Source organism: Monodon monoceros, unplaced genomic scaffold (assembly GCF_005190385.1).
Source record: "Monodon monoceros isolate NGI ecotype Baffin Bay Population unplaced genomic scaffold, NGI_Narwhal_1 Super_Scaffold_20, whole genome shotgun sequence".
Classification (NCBI taxonomy): domain Eukaryota; kingdom Metazoa; phylum Chordata; class Mammalia; order Artiodactyla; family Monodontidae; genus Monodon; species Monodon monoceros.
Window position 1 is genome coordinate 65,381,660 of NW_021703777.1, and position 18,611 is coordinate 65,400,270.

The window sequence follows — 18,611 nt, forward strand, 5'->3', positions numbered from 1 at the left end:
ACCAGAGGCAAATGGAGGCAGCAGCAGGGGCCAGCGAATGCGTGAGGAAACTTAACCAGATGAGCCACAATTCAGCGCCCATCAGCACAAGACTCCAGTGCCCAGGTAGAACCAAGGCAGCAAGAACCCAGAGGGCAGTACAAGACAAAAAGCCCCTCTCCTCCATCACCAGGAGAGCACGGAAACAGCCCTTCACCCCTAGACACCTGTCTAAGGAAGGAGGAGGACAATGAGACCCCTTGAAAGGGCAAACACAGCCCCAAACAGAACTTGGAATTAACTGAATATTTACACAAAACGAACTACGATAAACCAGAAAAGAAGTGGCAGATTTAAGGTTCCTTCTTACCCCTCTCCAAATCAGTTGACGTTAGTTGAAATAAGTCATACGAATTCAGAGGAATTAGGCATTTTGCACAGTTCATTTGTAAATTTTGACTGCTGCAGCTGTAAAACTACACACTGACAGTGGTTCCAGTTGGAAAAATGAATGGGAGTGTGTAGAGGTAACCCTGTTACCGTGTGTGTGTGTGAGAAAGGAAAAATGTCTGGAGTAAAATATGCCAAAATGTTAACAGGCATGAACTAACGGTCGATTTTCATCTTTATACTTTTATTTGTTATATGCATTTTGACAAAGGAAATGTGTATTACTTTTATAATCGGACAAAATTAAATCAATCAATAGAGATGTTTTCCTTAGAAGGAAATCTAATCAGAGAACAAGGCAGAATGCCATACCCTATTCCATCACAAGCCTTAACTAGTGACAAAAGAATCCCTTGCCATCCTCTACATGTCAGCCATGGAGCAATGCTGTGATAGGAGAAACACCTTACTGATGGATTTTTATTAGATATGTTAAAAGCAGCTGCATCACATTTGTCTATCTCCCTCAAGTACAACCCAAAGTTTGCAATTTTCTTTGCAGTGATTCCTTGAACTTGCTACCCTGGCTTTGCACACAGCATACATCTGAGATCTGTTACTGCCAGACATTGCTTAACTTTTTAAAAATACATTTTTATATCTAAAAGTTATTCCAAAATCTTGAATGATTCTCAGTTAGGCATGTATAACCCCTAACAGACAGATAGATGCAGGCTGCTTCATCTTACTTTTTCTCTCTTTCTCTTAATTTTTCTCTTTACCTGATCTTTCACTCTTTAACCCTTCCTCTTCTGCCTCTTTTCTTATTTTCCTCCCCAAAGTTAGATTTTCATGCAACAATCTTTCTCTTTCATACATATGGACTGATAGTGGGCCTATGGAAAAGGAGGAGCCCCAGGAATGAAGCCAAGGGGACCAGGGTCTTAGGGATCATAATGTAATATAGGAATCCTGTCCCCAAATTCAAAGACACTGCCTCCCAACACATACACACACACACACACACACACACACACACACACACATCATATGACTTATTTGCAAATGTCTACATTTTACATGAGCCAGTATTCTCCTTTCAAACTTAAAAATTAAGTTAAGAACAAGCAATTCTTTTTGGAAGAAAATAACTTGCATTCCTCTTACTCGTCTTGAACCTGGTTGAGTTGATTACGAGTTGCATTCAAATCAGCATCTAATTGTTGTATGTCCCGATCCCGAGCGCCAAACTCTTTATGTCCGTCCTTATCAAACGTGTCCTGGAATGGTACACAAATCAAAACAGAGTCTGAATACATGAAACTGCATGGGCAGATTGCAAAAACACTACGCTGGAAAAAAGAAGTCAAGTACAAAACGGCACGTAATGTATAGTTCCATCTTCATGAATTTCCCATGCAGGCAAAATTAATGGAGAGTGACAAAAATCAGAAGAGTGGTTGCCCTGAGGGTGGAAGGAGGGGACTGGGAAGTGGCATAAGGGAATGCTCTGAAGTGATGGAAATGTTTTATATCTTGATAGTGGTGTGACTTACAAGAATATATCCATTTGTCAAAATTCACCAACCTATGGTTTTCACTACAGGTAAATGATACCTCAGATTTTTAAAAAAGACAGTGAAATATCATCCTACATCTTTATACCCAAAATAACATCCACAGGGGCTAAAAATCTAAGAGGCATATGAAAATCCCCACATAAAAAATTTGTTTAATAACAACTGATGTCTCCAGAGCCCTTACTACATGTAAGTTGTTTCGCAGGTTTATCACGTTTAACTCTCACAGTGACCCTGTTAGGTCAGCAAAAGCATTGTTTCCATATAACAGATGAGGAAACTGAGACCTAACAGGTTGGACAACCTACCCAGGACCATAGAAGATAGGCTAGGATTCTGTCCAGTGATCTCTAAGCAGGAATCCTTTGGGCACTACCTCATAAGGCCCTCTTGCTTAGAACGGCCTGCTCTAAATGGTTCAGTTCTTGAAAGGAATTTATGTAAATCCATATAAACATTTAAAGTCAAGGTTACAAATGTTTTGCCTATCCAGACATAGTGATACCAGCGCCTTAAGCAAAGTATGCCTTCTGTTTCCAGTCTGGTCCTCAACTGTTAAAACACTGCCACTGTCACATGGAAACCACCAGTATCAACCACAAATGATGACACTCATGATCAATCTACCAGAATTGAGTTTTCTTCTTATCTTGGAAGTTTCCAATTAGTTTTATTTTACTCTTTCAGAATACTGAGCTTTCCCCCATCTAATGATCTCTTTCTCTTCTGACTCCGCCCGGTGGTACCCTGTCTGGGTGGCTAACTTGTTGTTTAAAAGTTACTATTTAGTGCCTAGTGTGGGCCCAGCAATGTCCCAGATGCAGATCATCACCAGGACCTTTTCACAGCTGAGGAAGCAGGGGCTTATTGAGTTGCCTGAAGCCATACCACCAGTAAGTAGGCAAGGCTGAGATTTTAATGCCGATCTGTCTTAGGAGGAAGTTTAATTCATTATGCCACGTATTACTGTATATAGAAACTCACCTTTTCGACCCATGTCTCAATTCACTAACTAGAGTTGAGCCCCTCACTAGGTAAAAACCATGTCTTACATATGTTTGAGTCCCCAGAGCCTGATCGGTGCTGAACACCTAGGAGGATCCTTTAGCATCCCTACCTGTAGAGAGGGGACCTTGCTGTCGACAGGTTTTCCTAGGGAAGCGGCAGTAAAGGAGGCCTCCAGCCAAGGCAAAAGGCGTGATTTGATTGTTTCCACACCATCATAATGTCCTCCTAGAAGAATCCACAAATCAGGTCAGTGAGAGAAATCCAACCACAGCAACCCAGTCAGAGAGCACAGAGAAGGGACAAAGAAAAGAAAGCAAAGACGGGGATGCATGGGCCATTCTCACCTTCTTGGGCTGCTGTAGTGAAGATCCCAAAGAGTTGTCCCTGCACTTTGGCGACTTGTTCAATGAGTTCGAGGCAACGATTTAGATTTTGATCACATGAGTTCGTCTGCAAAGCCAGAACAGTAGACATCAGTGCAATTTCCTTATTCTGGGACCCACTGCAGGTGATCAAGCACTTCACTTTACACAGGGCCAGCTGGCTCGGGTGTGCTCCCAGGGCAGAGACTGCTGTGTGCTCACAAAATGCACTTCCCTCTCCTCCTGGGCACCCACTAGACTGCTTTCCCCAGCTTCCCTAGCGGTCAGTGCAGCTGTGCAAACCGGTCCCTGTTAGGGATGGGAAGTAATGTGATTGTCCTGAATGATTGTCTTCTTCCTCTCTCCCCACGTCTACTAGCCAAATGCAGAGGACCCCAAGGGCATAAGAGATGGTGGAGCCACAGGATTTAGAAGGTTGCTAACTGAACACTTGAATTGAACTGTCACATCACTGAGAAAGTTTTTTGGTGGGCATTAGCCACTGAAACTTGGGGGTTCTTTTTATAGCAATAACCCTGACTCCCTACTCAATGGAACCCTGCAAAAACTTCTTTTAAAAGTAAATAGTCCTGGGCTTCCCTGGTGGCGCAGTGGTTGAGAATCTGCCTGCCGATGCGGGGGACACGGGTTCGTGCCCCGTTCCGGGAAGATCCCACATGCGGCAGAGCGGCTGGGCCCGTGAGCCATGGCCGCTGAGCCTGCGCGTCCGGAGCCTGTGCTCCGCAACGGGAGAGGCCACAACAGTGAGAGGCCCGCGTACCGCAAAAAAAAAAAGTAAATAGTCCTTTTGTAACACAATATAAATCACTGCCTCCTAACTTACCCACTTTACTGGTTCTTACCCTCTACCTAAGTTCAATACGTGCATAAAGGGCACTACTTGCTAACAATAAGAAGGTATTGCTGGTTTGAGGATACAATGGAGAATAAGACCAAAAAGATGGCCCAGGCCACACGGTGAGCCAGACAAGTGGGAGAGAGAGGAGGGTAGACAGTTACCCTGCAGTGGAATGAAGTCTTACTATAGGGATGAGCACAAGGTCTATTCAAGAGCCCATTGTCTTAGAAAGTCAGGGAAGGCTTCCAAGACAAAGTGAAATCTAGGTGAGAAGAAATTAGGCAGACTTGGGGAAAGTCTGTCCCCAGAAAGAAGCAGCTAAGAGGTAGACCTCTCAGCTCTTTTTCTGCTTTTCTCATCTCCTTGGTGACCTTTCACCAATTCCTCGTTAGCCAAACCTCTAACTGATTCTAACTCCAAAGGAATGAACGCAACTACAAGCAACCAATTGTGTGGGTGTAAAAATGCATAGATTTATGTGTGACCTCAAGCCATAATAAGGCACTAGCAGCGGGTACCTTCTGGGTACTATGAATCCCGAGGCAGGAAGTGGGAGCTAGAAACTGGAATGAAGAGGAAAGGTTCAGATGACCTCTAGGTAAAAGTTTACAAGTAAAATGCAGATCTGTGTCAACAAGGGAAATGGTTCAGACAGGCAGTAAGCTCTTGTGGACAGAGGATATGCCTGGCCTGTCCACTGTTGCATTCCCAGCCCTGCATTCTATTGTCTCTCTGTATTCAAACTCAATATGTATTGGGTTGATGAATGAAAATGAGGCGATTCACTCACTGTGGCTTTATTACATCCCCCACAAATGCCAGGCACTGTTAATGCTTTACATACGTAAACTCAGTTAACCCCACTATAGTACTCTAGGAGATTAGGAGGGCCTTTGTCATCATCCCCATTTTCAGATGAGAAAACTGAGACCCAGAGAGGTTAAATAACATGGCCAAGTTTACTTTAGTAAAATGCCGGAACTGAGACCTGGTTTCAGAGCCCATGCTCTTAACTACTAAACTATAGTGACTTTTGGATCATGATTCGTGCCGGGAGGAAGAGGAGAAGGACTGGATGATGTGACAAAGTGTGAATGAGGAGGGCGCTCAGGGAGGCCTCTCTGAGGATGAGACACTGGAGCTAAGTTCCGGATGCAGAACACCAGGGAAAGAGCAGGTCAGGCTGTGGGAACAGCAAGGGCAAAGGCCCAACGGCAGGAAGGAGCCTGGCAAAATTGAACCAGAAGTAGGTACATGTGGCAGAGGACAGGTGGTCAGAAAGGTTGGCAGGAGAGATCCTGGAGGGCCCAGGAGGCCTGGTAAGCAGTCCAGATGGAATGGACTTCTTGTAACTGGGAGGAAGCTGCTGGTTTACCTTCCATGCCTGGTTAACGGTACCTGGGGACTAGCTCTGTTGTAGCATTGATTTCTGTTGTAGCCATTTCTTCTTCTGTCTCATCTTTCTATCCCCTTCTCCTTACAAGACTAAGTATTTTTGTTTGGGTTGGGGTTCTTTTGTTTGTTTATTGTTTGGCCTCGCTGCACGGTTTGGGGGATCTTAGTTCCCCGACCAGGGATCGAACCTGGGCCCCCTGTAGTGGAAGTGTGGAATCCTAACCGCTGGACCGCCAGGGAATTCCCTGGTTTGGTTTTGACTGAGTTTTTTTTTAAAGACTTTGTCTTTCTCATGTTTGTATCAATCATCACTAGTATCCATAGCAAATCGAAGGGCTCAAAATATTTGATGAATGAGTGAGCAAGTGAGTGACTTAGCATAATATTGACATGATCAGAACATATGGAACCCACAGTCTGAACAGCTCTCTCCATTCCTTCCTCATTGAACCAGCAGCTCCTTGCCCTTGCTGTTTTATTCCTGCACTTACCACAGTGAACTTCAATTCCCCACTTACAGCCATTTGCCCTCTGGCTAGATCATGCCATGTGCTAAGTGGACAGAGAAGGGGCTTGGGAGTCAAGCAGACCTGAGTACCTCAGCCCTGCTACCTGCCACGGTCCTGTGTGATCCTACACAGGTTATTTAACCTCTCTGATCCCATTTCCTATCCAGGAAAATGGGATAAAGCCTTGCAGAGTGTTAAGAGAGGAAGAGTGGAAGATTTGCTTTGATTTTACAAGAATTACTCTGGCAGAAACAGACCAGATAATTTGGATTAGAGAGCGAGTCCTGTGAGATGGTAGTAGCTGTCTGGCTGAGAGACGCTGAGAGCTGTGGCAAAGACAAGGGTCCCCTAAGAGTCCTTCCCAGCCCCCAAATTACATCTGTATCAGGCAAGGTCCCACTGATTCTAGCATTACCTGAGGAGGAAGTCAGGATGTTTGGAAACAGGTAAGAGGTATGAGAAGGAAGATACTGTTTTCAGAGAGTTTAAAGGGTTTGAAGGAGCTTCAGATAGAGAAGTCCAGTGAGAGTATGTAACCATTACTGAGCACCTACCCTTTGCCAGCCAGGCACTGTGCTAAGAGCTTTAAATACATGTTTAAACGTTTCATTTAATCCTCAAAACAACCCTACAAATTGGACACCATCCATCATCTCGAATTCACTAATGAGGAAGACAAAGCTCTTAAGTAATTTGGAAGACATGGTGGTTCAGCTGGAACCTAAACCCATCCTTGCAGCTTCTGGAACTGGAGCCGAGCTCTCTAACACGAAGCTTTACCAAAAGCCGTTGGAAAGTCATCTGGATCTCAGAAAAGAGGTGAGGGTTAGAGGTGCAGCTTTGGAAGCCTCCAGCAGAGGAAGAATGGAAGCCACGTGCACAGAGGAGGGCCCATCGAGAGGGGAGAGTGGGGAGGGGGCTGAGGGCGGGACAGAGGGCAATTTGACTGTTTCAGAAGTGGGCTGAGGAAGAGGGACCAGTGAATGAAAAACAAAGCAAGAGCAGTAAGAAATAAGAGGACAGCCAGAAAGAAGGATGAAGAACGAGGAAGCCAAAGAAGATGGTTTATTCTCTGCTTCACTCATGCATTTACGTTCTCAACAAATCTTTATGGAGGAGGCTACGGTATGCTGGGTGCTAGGGACCCAAGATAGTCTCGTGCCCCCAAGGAATTTATAGTCTCAGATAAACATGTAAATGAATGCAAAATCGAGTACTGCCTGCTATAATAAAGGTAGGTCCAGAATTCAGAGGTGAGGCTCAAAGGAGGAAGTGGTAAGAAGCCAGGAAGATTCAGGAAAGCCTTCACCCGAGGAGCCTTGTGGGCTCCCACTCTTAAAAATTCTAATTGCTCTAGTGTGGGATCTGGGCATTAGAAAGCTTAAAAAGCTTTCTAGATGATTTGTAGGTGTAACCAAGACCACAACGTTAATGGGAAATGATATTGATTTAGTGAGTCTCATCCAGCTCCCCCTAAAAAAATTAATGAAAAAGAAAACAGAGTATATCACAATTACTAAAGAGAAGAATTATTTATGAACCTTTACTTCAGTTATATAAGGGTGTATGTGTGCTATGTCGTGATATAAAATGCATTCATTTCTATGGGTAAGTTTTAAAAACACTGTCCCAGGGCATAGGGCTTTACCTGCGTTGAGAATCACTGGTAGGGGGAATGAGGAGCCCCTGCAAAACGATCCCCTGTACAGCTGTATAAAAATTGGATTGGAGGGCTTCCCTGGTGGCGCAGTGGTTGAGAGTCCGCCTGCCGATGCAGGGGACATGGGTTCGTGCCCCGGTCTGGGAAGATCCCACATGCCGCAGAGTGGCTGGGCCCGTGAGCTATGGCCGCTGAGCCTGCGCGTCCAGAGCCTGTGCTCCGCAATGGGAGAGGCCACAACAGTGAGAGGCCCGCGTACCGCAAAAAAAAAAAAAAATTCAGTTCCTCAGTTTGCACTTGCCAGAGTTCAAGTGCCCAATGGCCACCATATTGGACAGTGCAGGTATAGGTATAGATATAGATATAGATATAGATACAGAATACGTCTGTCATCATAGAAAGTTCTGTTGGACAGCTTTGCTCTAAGACTGCCAGTATTGCTGGAGTGGTTGAGCAAGGGAGAGGGTAAGAGATGACATCACAGAATTTAAAGGACCACAGTTGTATAGGAGCTTGATGGCCATTGTAGGAACTCTTTTTCTGAGACAGGAACTTTGGAGAGTTTTGCCAGAGGAGTAACCTGATCTGACTTGACATTTAGAAGAATCACTTTGGGTTATTTTTTTAATGATCCAAATAAAAGATGACCAAAGGTGGACAAGGGTGGCAGCAGCAGGGGTGGTGGAAAGTGATCAGGTTCTGCATGAATTTACAACTGGTACCCACAGATTCTGCTGGTGAGAAGAAAGTGGAGTATGTCATGATAAAGACTATTAAGTTAGGAAAGAAGTTGGTGTTTGGGGCATGGGAGAGGCTAGGGTCAGTCTTAGGCTGATTTGACTTTGAGATGACAATAGCACAACTGAAAATGTCCAATGTACAGTTGGAGAAGAGAGAGCTCAGATGAGAATAGGACCTGAATATAGATATGAGATGATCAGCATAGGAGTAAGAGATGAAGCAGGAATGGAGGTAGAAGAGAAGATTTCTAAAGTCTGGCCCTTGAAGAACAGTTACAAGAGGGGAGTGGGTGAGGCAAGGAGGCAAATTATTAGAGCCTTAGAAGAATAGGGGTGTCGAGAGTCAAATGTGACAGAGACGCCAAAGAATTGAGGAGAAATGATGTTGCCCAGGGAATGGCCACAAAATTTGGAAAGCCATTGATCTCTTAGAGTGCAGTCTCTACTATTCATGTGTGTGTGTGTGTGTGTGTGTGTGTGTGTGTGTGTGTGTGTTTTAGGGGGCGGGGTGGGACAGGTGAAGAATCTAGATTAAAATGGTTTCAGTGAGAACAGAGGAATGGGATTCACCAGTGTCAGTGAGAAGGGAAAGTGCAATAAACTTTGGCATTTCTCAGTACTTACAGGTATTTTCAAAGCAATCATTTAATTTGGTCCAGCCACTACTAGTATCATTTGTGTTAAATATTGTCTAGTGACAAACTGAATACACTTTTTAGTATTCAGAGTTAATTTAGACCACAAGCAAGAAAAACATTTTTTCTTGTAAGAGGGAGTTTTAAGAAGGGTGAATACATGTATAGGACTTGTTATTCTCAACCTTCTGAGACTAGGTAACAAGTAGCCACTTTTAAAGGTAGCTGCTAAGGGGAATCCAAGGCTTTGTGCTAGAGGTGAATTTTAGTTTTCCTGCAATCTCGGTGGAGAAGGAATAATCAGTGCTGGTTCTTTAAATGTGCGCGAAGGGGGTAAACCCTAGGAAGGAAGGCTAAGGAGAAAGCTGTAGCTATGCTTTGAACTCCCCTCGTCCCATGAGCCCTGGTTAGAGGGTGGATAGGAAAGCCCAGGGACTCATGATAGCAACCAGTTGCATTTTTCCTGGTAGAATTTCAGAAACAAGCTGATCTAGACTCAAAACTTTAAGATCTAGAAAGCAACTTTACCTATCATCTAATTCCAGTCTCCCATTTAGCAGGGGAGGTACTGAGACCCAGAGGTTAAATAAGTTGTCCCAAATGGTTCAGCTAGTTCTATGCAGAGCCAGACCTAGAAGCTAGGGGGACTGATTCCGTGTCCCCCCAGCTCTCTCTGCCTCCCTGTTCTACTTGCTGTGTGAAAATAGGACTCCCCTTTTTAAGACAGACCAACCGAAGCAAAATTCAGCACTGGAGTTCTACTCTCTGGGTGGTGGAGATTAACTGGAGCTGGAGTGGGGGTGGGGACTGAGGAGATTTGAAGAACCCTTCTGGGTTTGATGAGAGAATATGGGCTTACACATGCCTTGGCAACAGGCCTTCTGAAATCTGCCCTGGTGTTGAAACTGTGCCTTACTTGCCATGCAGACCAGAACACAAGTGAAACCCGCAACATTAACAACTGCCCGTTTCACTGATTTCTGGGTACTAACTCCTGGGTGTATATTTATAAAAATCCATTCTGATACAACCACAAGTTATCCCCAGGGTGGGAGACTTGAGGAAAGGCAAGAGGAGGGATGTAGTAAAAAATAATAATAATAATTCGAGTCGGGGGTATGAGGGTAGACTGCTGGCGGAGGGGATAGGTGGGAGACTGGCAGGCTTGACCAGACCCCGGCGGCTCGCAGGGCTTTCGCGTTGCTAGGGCCGCCAGCGTCCTTGGCTACCGCTGGGTAAAATGCGTGCTCTCTTCCCAGACTCCGAGTCCCGCGCTCCGCACGGAGAAAGGGGAACCTGCACTTTCCTTCCTTCCCGGCGATGCGGGTCCGATCCTGGGCCCCAGTTAGTCATCACAACCGCGGGACTTGGCAAAGCGGCCACCGGAGACCAGTCCTAAGAAGCCCCCGCCGAGGGTCGTGCGAGGAACTAGAGAGGGAGGGGCGAGCCCCGGGGGTCTCCCACCCTGACTCACGTGGTACTGCCTCAGCCAGGACTCTAGCTGGTCCTGCATCGATCTTAAAGATTCGTTGGAGATCAGTTTCCTCAGGTTATCTGCCATTGCTCGCTTTTCCGCTCGGCCCCGCTCTGGGAGATGGACTCGTGGACCGCGGGGCGATGTGGCGGGAAAAGTGTTATCTTCTGGAGGGGCTCAGAGCGCGGCTGGTGTTTCCATCCTCCCTCTCCGGTCGAACTGGGCAGGGTTCGGGAAGCCGGGGGGAGGTGCCCTGGGCCACAGCCGCCGCACCTCATCCGCCGCCCCGCGCGGTCTCCAGGCTCGCCTGCGGCTGCCCGGAGCCCCGGCCAGAACACCCGGGTGATTGTGAAACAAACCTTGACGTGAGCGCGCGGCTGTTAGGTACGCGCGCCGCCCAGCCCCAGCCGCGCCCTTCGCCCGCCTGCAGCCCAGGCGCCCTCCCTCCGACCCCGGGGATCCCGGGCACCCCGCGCGATGCCCCCTTTCCTCCCGCTGCTGGTGGTGCTGCTGGTGGTCGAAAGCGAGGGTGCCCAAAGCCAGTGAGACTCCGGATTGGGCCGGGGGCTGAAAGATGCTAAGACTACGGACGGCGACTGCCCTACCCCCTGATGGGCTGAGACGCGCCCCCAGTGTAGGATGGGAGGCAGCTGGAGGCCTCTTGTCTAGAAAAGCAAAGGTCGTTTCTCCCTAGACGTCTTTGGTTAGGCTCTGAAGAAAGCACCTGTTTGGGTCCTTCCTTTATTCTTTCATTTCTCAAGGCTTTAATTCTTCATTTGTTAACACCTAGGGTTTTGTGGGTGCCCATGTAAATAGATGTTAGCTCCAGGATGTTCACAAATTAATCAGGTTTAAACAAGATTTGGTCTATTTTTAGAATCACTAACACTCTAAAGCTTCATTTAATTATGAATTCTCTAATTGAGACTTTGTTCAAGTTCAGGGCCGGTCTGGCGCTATTTCAAAAGGGTGTATTACGCCACAGTGATAGTTTGAACTACTTAAGAAATGAAACCATTTCAACCATCATTAAGCACTTTAGAACCCTTACTTTCTATGCCATCAAATGATGTGCAGATTGCAAATCATCCTTATCTATTCATTAAAACAGTGTGGGTGGAGCAGGGCCTCAGCTAGCTAGTTTAATTCAGTTCCTTTTCTTCAGGTATATGAGAATATATGAACATTGCACATGTCCACCTACCGTAAAATTCAGAATTTTTGCCCCCTCCTTTTTTTCTCTTAATTACAATGGTTTTAATGTCCTCTAATAAAAATGAAAGGCTCATTTCTGGAGCCTATGTTCTTACTATCTTCTATAGTACACAAAATAAGAACTATAAAAGTTCTCATCACAAGAAAAAATAAAAACCAAAACTTGTAACTATGTGTGGTGATGGATGTTAATTAGATTTATTGTGGTGATCATTTCACAGAATATACAAATATTGAATTATAAATAATGTATTATTTTGATTATATTGCTACAAAAAGAGAAAAACTAAGGAATATAAAAAGAACACACATTATTTTATCATGGTGCAATAACAATTACTAAACTAAAAAAAACACTATTCATTAGAGACTTTCTTCCTTTAAAAAATTATAAAGAAGGAGGAAGGGAATGGAGAAGAATCTCATAGATTTCTTAATTTAGGGCCAGTAACTGCACATTTTAATAGGCAATTGGAATCTTTGAACAGTCGGATTTACTTATTAATAAAAACCAAGTTGGAATATTTGCTTATATCAGATTGTGTTAAATCCTCTTCCTTGCTATGGACACTTTAATTAATTGCTCATCCTTGTTTATATCATCTTACAATAGTTCTTACTTCACAGGAATATTACAGACTAAATAAGATCATTCATGTGAAGTATATTTAGCACAGTGCTTGGCATATATTATAGCAAGTGCTTCCTAAATGCTATGATCACTATTACGACGAATGTAGATCACAGTATTATATTAAACAGAGAAAACTAGGTTGGAAACAATGTAAATCAATGATAGGGTAATGACTGAGCAAATCATTCAATGAAATTTTCACACTAGAAATCTTGTTATTGAAGAATATCTAGTATCTAGGAATTCTTACTACATAATGTTAAGTGAAAAAAGCCAGACACTAAATTATATATATTGTGTTACATTATACAACATGAAACCAAGCATGACTATGGATGATTTTAATTTGTTCCTTTATAGCTTTCTGATTTTCCAAATTTCTACCATGAACACAAACTGCTTTTATGAAAACTTACTCAGAAACAAAGTTACTCAAAAACTTTACCACCTTCAGAAAAATGTTAGTCAAAATATCAATATTTAAGCCAACTCAAAACAGAATATGCTTTGACCAAATGTTCATATTACTAATTTAATAGACTTATAGAGTCTTAGGCTAAAATGGGTCTTTGAAATCACTTTACAATATGCTACCTGATGTTATTTATCTCTACAGTACTGGAGCCCCACAGCTAGATTCAAGACCCTTCAGGCCTCCAGTCATTTCATACACTTCTTGGTTTCTGTAGAATTCTGGAGCATGGTTGCCCATAGCAGGAACTTGATGCTTACTAACAACAAGCATAGTTCTTAAGGACTCAAAACAAAGGAAATGCATACTTATTCATTATTTATTCCCCCAAAACTTCCAAAAGAGGATCTGAGATGGCTTACAGTAAAAGGCTTGTGGAAAATATCATTGTTAGATTTAGAAATTTTTTTTTTTTTTTTTTTTGTGGTACGCGGGCCTCTCACTGTTGTTGCCTCTCCCGTTGCAGAGCACAGGCTCCGGACGCACAGGCTCAGTGGCCACGGCTCATGGGCCCAGCCGCTCCGCGGCATGTGGGATCTTCCTGGACCGGGGCACGAACCCGTGTCCCCTGCATAGGCAGGTGGACTCTCAACCACTGCGCCACCAGGGAAGCCCCCTAGAAATTTTTTTAATGGAAAAAATATGCCCCCAATTTAAGCTTATGTACTAAGATTGAGCCTTATTTTACATTTATTTCTGGGCTTTGTAGTAGTCAAGGAAAAAAGGAAAATGGGTGGTATGATTAGTACTATTTGATTTTAAAAGTATACATACTGGGTTTCCCTGGCGGCGCAGTGGTTGAGAGTCCGCCTGCCGATGCAGGGGACACGGGTTCGTTTCCCGGTCTGGGAGGATCCCACATGCCGCGGAGCGGCTGGGCCTGTGGGCCATGGCCGCTGAGCCTGTGCGTCCGGAGCCTGTGCTCCGCAACGGGAAGAGGCCGCAACAGTGAGAGGCCCGCGTACCGCAAAAACAAAAACAAAAACAAAACAACAACAACCAAAAAAACAAAAAGTATACATACTAATTTTTTGAATGAAAACACATTTTTTCTGGTACCAGTTCTAAAATATGTTTATTCTTTTCCAAAGAGTATAGAACAACATAGATGAATTAAGACGTCCTTAATAACCGCTCCCCCCTTTTTTTAGAAAATATAGAAACAATCCTAATTTGATTGTTTCTTGCAGTCACCTTTGATCAATGCTAAGCGGGTAACACTAGAACACATGCCATCAAAGAGAGGGCCAAGTGATTGACACCCCATTTCTTAGCTCTCTGGTGATGTTACTTGATACAAGCTTAGAATTTCCATACGTGTAGGAATAAGTGGATATCCTCATAAGTGCCCTTAATGATGATCCCCTCCTCAGAGCTTTTTATGGGTGTAGGATGGTAATCAATTTAAGAGAGAGCTAGAATCTGGAATGCAAACAGTCGATGTTGCTGATTAAAGAAGAATCTATATGCTTCAAACTACAAGTATGCACTCAACAAGTTTGAGATTCTGCTTTAAAAGCCTATTTTAGCCTGTGCTCCGCATCAGGAGAGGCCACAACAGTGAGAGGCCCGCGTACCGCAAAAAAAAAAAAAAAAAGTGCAACTCTAGTGAACCCCCTTGTTTATTTCCTGGAGGTTAGGTATATTAGTTATTCCAGAAAGTCTGCAGATTAAGTTGTATGCAAGAAAGAGGCTCAACTTTTGCTGATTGGCTAATGCTCTCAGAATCAAGGCTTGACCTCAACTGAACTGTGAACCAAAAACTGAAACAAAGGGCAAGATTTGCTCAATCCGAACCATAACCAATATGTTAAAAGAAAAAAAAAAGGAAAAATAGCATTAAAGAATGTGAGAACTGTAAGAGGTCTTAGAGCTCATCTAGTCCATGTTTTTCATTATATAGAATGGAAAAAACATGAGGTTCAGAATGATTAAAGACTTATGTAAAGTCGTGAGAAGCCACTAACTGGCAGAGTGTGAGATAAAGCAAGAGTATCCATGTTCCAAGTTCATTGTTCTTTCAACTTCTCCATGTTACCTGATAGTGTACCAAAAAGAAAGATTTGATTTTCATCTTTTCTTCCCAAATAATTGCCTACTTGATAATATCCTAAAATAATCGAATTGGAACAAAATTTAGAGCATCAAAAGATTCTCCGAATAGTACCCTTACTTAACTGATATTTTCTTTCATATATACACATAAAATAGACTTTTATTTATTTTTTAATTTATTATTTTTTTTTTTTCGCGGTACGTGGGCCTCTCACTGTTGTGGCCTCTCCCGCTGTGGAGCACAGGCTCCGGACGCGCAGGCTCAGCGGCCATGGCTCACGGGCCCAGCCGCTCCGCGGCATGTGGGATCTTCCCGGACCGGAGCACGAACCCGTGTCCCCTGCATCGGCAGGCGGACTCTCAACCACTGCACCACCAGGGAAGCCCTAGTTGCACTTTTAATTAATTTAAATCCAGCTCAAACTGACAAAATCTTCCTAACTCCTCCAACCCCACAAAGCTCATTACTCTCTTCTTTATACTTTCTCTCTCTAACTTTAGACATGTTGATACTGTTAAAGTTATCATACTAGGGAAAGAAACATCCCTTGAGCTGAGTTTTAGTGGACAAGCTGAAGAATATCTAGATAAAAAAGAGAAATATGCACATATGCAAAGGCACAGAGACATGAAGAACTTGATATGTTCAGACAAATACTTGGGAACTGCAGATACTGCACATGGCAGGAGCGAAGGATGAGTTTGTGGAAGGGGCAGGAAAGGAGGCTAAAAAGAGGTAGACAGGAACCAAAAAGTAAAGGACTATATATATATATATATACACACACACACACATATATATATATATATATATATATATATATAACCATAAAGAGTTTGATTTTTATCATGGAAGGTATTGTAGGGTTTTAAGCACCACGGTGAGGAGAGACATGATCAGGTTTGTACTGTAGAAGGATCACACTAGAAATAGTATAGAATGACTTTTGAGGTTTCTGACAGGATGGTGGTGTCATTCACTGAGAGAACACAGGAAAAGTAGATTGGGGGGAAGTTTTTGAGTTTAATTTTTGGATGGTTTCCTAAGGGCTGCCATAACAAATGATCACAAACTTGGTGGCTTCAAACAACAGAAACTGATTCTCTCACAGTTCTGAAAGTTAGAAGTTAGCAGGGTTGGTTCCTTCTGGAGCCTCTAAGGGAGAATCTGTCTCAGGCTGCTCTCCTAGTTTTTGGTGACAAGTCTTGGCATCCCTTGCCTTGTAGACACATGGCTCCAATCTCTGCCTCTGTCTTCACATCATCTTCTCCCATGTGTGTGTCTCTGTCCTCACCTCTTCTTATAAGGACATCAGTCATTACATTTACAGCCTACTCTAAATCCAGAGTGATCGCATCGTGAGATCCTTAACTTTATTACATCTGCAAAGACCCTATTCCCAAAAAATGTCACATTCGCAGGTACTGGAAATTAGGACTTGGATATATCTTTTGCGGGGGGAACACTATTTAACCCGCTGTAATGTGAATGAATGGATAATGGTCTCTATGTTCTGACTAGTACTCTAGCCTTGCGGAGCTCTGCTTTGCACTTCTAAATGCTAATAATATGTAACAGGCAAAAGGAAGTGCAGAATTAAAGGTTATGTGATATGGTAGAAAAAGCAAACACTTTAGTCAAGTGGACTTAGGTTCAATCCTGGCTCTTTAGTAGTTGAAAGCTGTGTTTAACCTCTACGAGCCTTGATTTCTTCATTTGTAAAATGGGGATAACATGACCTATCTCGTAAGAGTGCTGGGAGAATTGGACTTAAAATATTATTTCAGGAAAAAAAAAGCTTGAAGATAATGCATTTGGGACTGACCTACATCAAAGTTGTGGTCTTATGAGTGAATTTAAAGACTATACAGGAATTGGCATCAAGGAGAGTAGTGAGGTGTCCTTTCACAGAGCTGGAGATCAGCAAGGAGGAATCCAAGAGAAGGTAATTTTTTTTTCAGATAGCCTAAGGGGAATTTTGCATTAGGAAAATCAGGTATCTCACCACCTAAGTGCGAGAGAGGTTGGCAAAATCAAGGCAGGGCTGCTGGTCTTAGAAACTGGGGTATCAGGCATATTTCTAAGACATTTATTAAGTTTCCTTACTGTGTTAGGCATTGGAGATAAAAGAGTGAGTGAGATACGGGCGTTCCAGATAGAGCTCCCTGTTTTTTAGATGAAATTAGACAGGTTAACAAAATAGAATACAATGCAATCTAAAGTGCGTGTAGAAGACCAGGAGCAGAGTTAAGGGACGGACCAGCTAAAACTGCACATATGCCTGGGAAGGCTTTAAAGAGAATGCGACATTTGAATGGATTTTTGGAGGACATATAAGAGTGTGCTTGCCAGGAAAAAAGAGAAGGATTTTCCAAGCAGAGGGAAAAAGGGCAAAGCATAGGAAGTAAGGACTACAGGACCAGAACTGGAGACAAGAAATAAGGATCAGTCAAAAGCCCTGTTATCTGAATGGATAATTGGGACCACAGTCAAGACTATTCAAAGAGACTTACTGCTGACTCCCAAAGCATTGGGCTATAACTTATAGTCTTCGTGCCTAAGATGAGGTTTGTCCTAGAGATCCAGGCAGGAGTGAGCCTAGAGATGCAAATCAATTGGTTCCAGCATTTGGGAAAGGATAGGCAGAGACTGATGACCAGGTAGGTACTGACATTAGCCAAAACCAGAGGAGAGAAGGGAAAAGATTATGAGGGACTTACCACTTGAGAGAGTGTCTAACTTAAACTTCACGGCAATCCTCCGAAGTAGGCAGAGAGCGAAACAACGGCTCCAGTCATCGAAAAGCAAAACTGACCTAGTTCCCAGAGAAAGGAAAACTTGGCCAGTAGGTAGGTCTCTTTGGTGCTTCCTGCTGAGTTAGGCAGGCCTAGGGCCCAAAGGTGCTTAGGAGAACTGGTTTCGGCTACCTGAGGAACAGTTCTTGGAACGGTTCTTGCACCTTGAATGCCACTGTCTTCTTTTTTTTTTTTTTTTAAATACGAGGATTATTGGATTATATTGACTCGACTGGGAACAAGGAATGTGTACTCGAGTTACTTGTGTGTCGAGTGGCTTCCTGGTGTGCAGTAAATATCTGTTAAATCGGGTTCCCCAGGAGATACATCGACACTATCTCCAACCCACCTCCAATACTACAGAGAAAAGCATCAGACTTCACAGGCCCTCCAGAGCTAAGAAGCATCCCTGAAGTGATTGTATGTCCTCTTAAGGGGTCTCGGTTTTCAAGATTTTCGCTACCTAATCGGCAACTTGTTAACTTTTGCCACATTATCACCACCTCGTCCACGCGTACTCTCCTCTCTCCAGGAAGATCCCGGCCCGTGCAGCAAGGAGGACTCGGGATGGCACCAGCCCCTCGTGATGGGGAAAGGAGGGCAAAGGGAGAGGCGTCTTCCGTATTTTGAGGGCGCCCTTTCGGAGGAATCCAGAGGCAGCCCGAGGTCGCGAGCAATCCCGGCGCGTGGGAAAACGCGCCCGAAGGCCACCGCCTGGGCGCCGGGCCCCCGCGGCCGCCGCGGGCTCTGAACCTCCCTGCCGGGGCGGGGCGAGGTTGGAGGTGGGGAGGGGCGGTGAGGGGCTGGGCGCCTCTCCCGCCCCTCCCGCCCCTCCTGGGCGCAGGCGC

At 44.2% G+C, this 18,611-nt stretch overlaps 1 protein-coding gene across 1 annotated transcript in view; it reads right to left on the reverse strand.

Moving 5' to 3' along the window:
* The window catches only part of SPATA18 (spermatogenesis associated 18), a 152,600-nt gene extending 141,922 nt beyond the window's left edge, over positions 1–10,678 (reverse strand). Inside the window, exons 1-4 of the mRNA XM_029234707.1 lie at positions 10,592–10,678; positions 3,302–3,407; positions 3,067–3,182; positions 1,537–1,649 (exon numbers count right to left, since the gene is read on the reverse strand). Coding sequence (XP_029090540.1) covers positions 1,537–1,649; positions 3,067–3,182; positions 3,302–3,407; positions 10,592–10,678 — 422 coding nt within the window. The remainder of the gene's footprint in view (positions 1–1,536; positions 1,650–3,066; positions 3,183–3,301; positions 3,408–10,591) is intronic.
* Between the last annotated feature and the right edge of the window lie 7,933 nt (positions 10,679–18,611).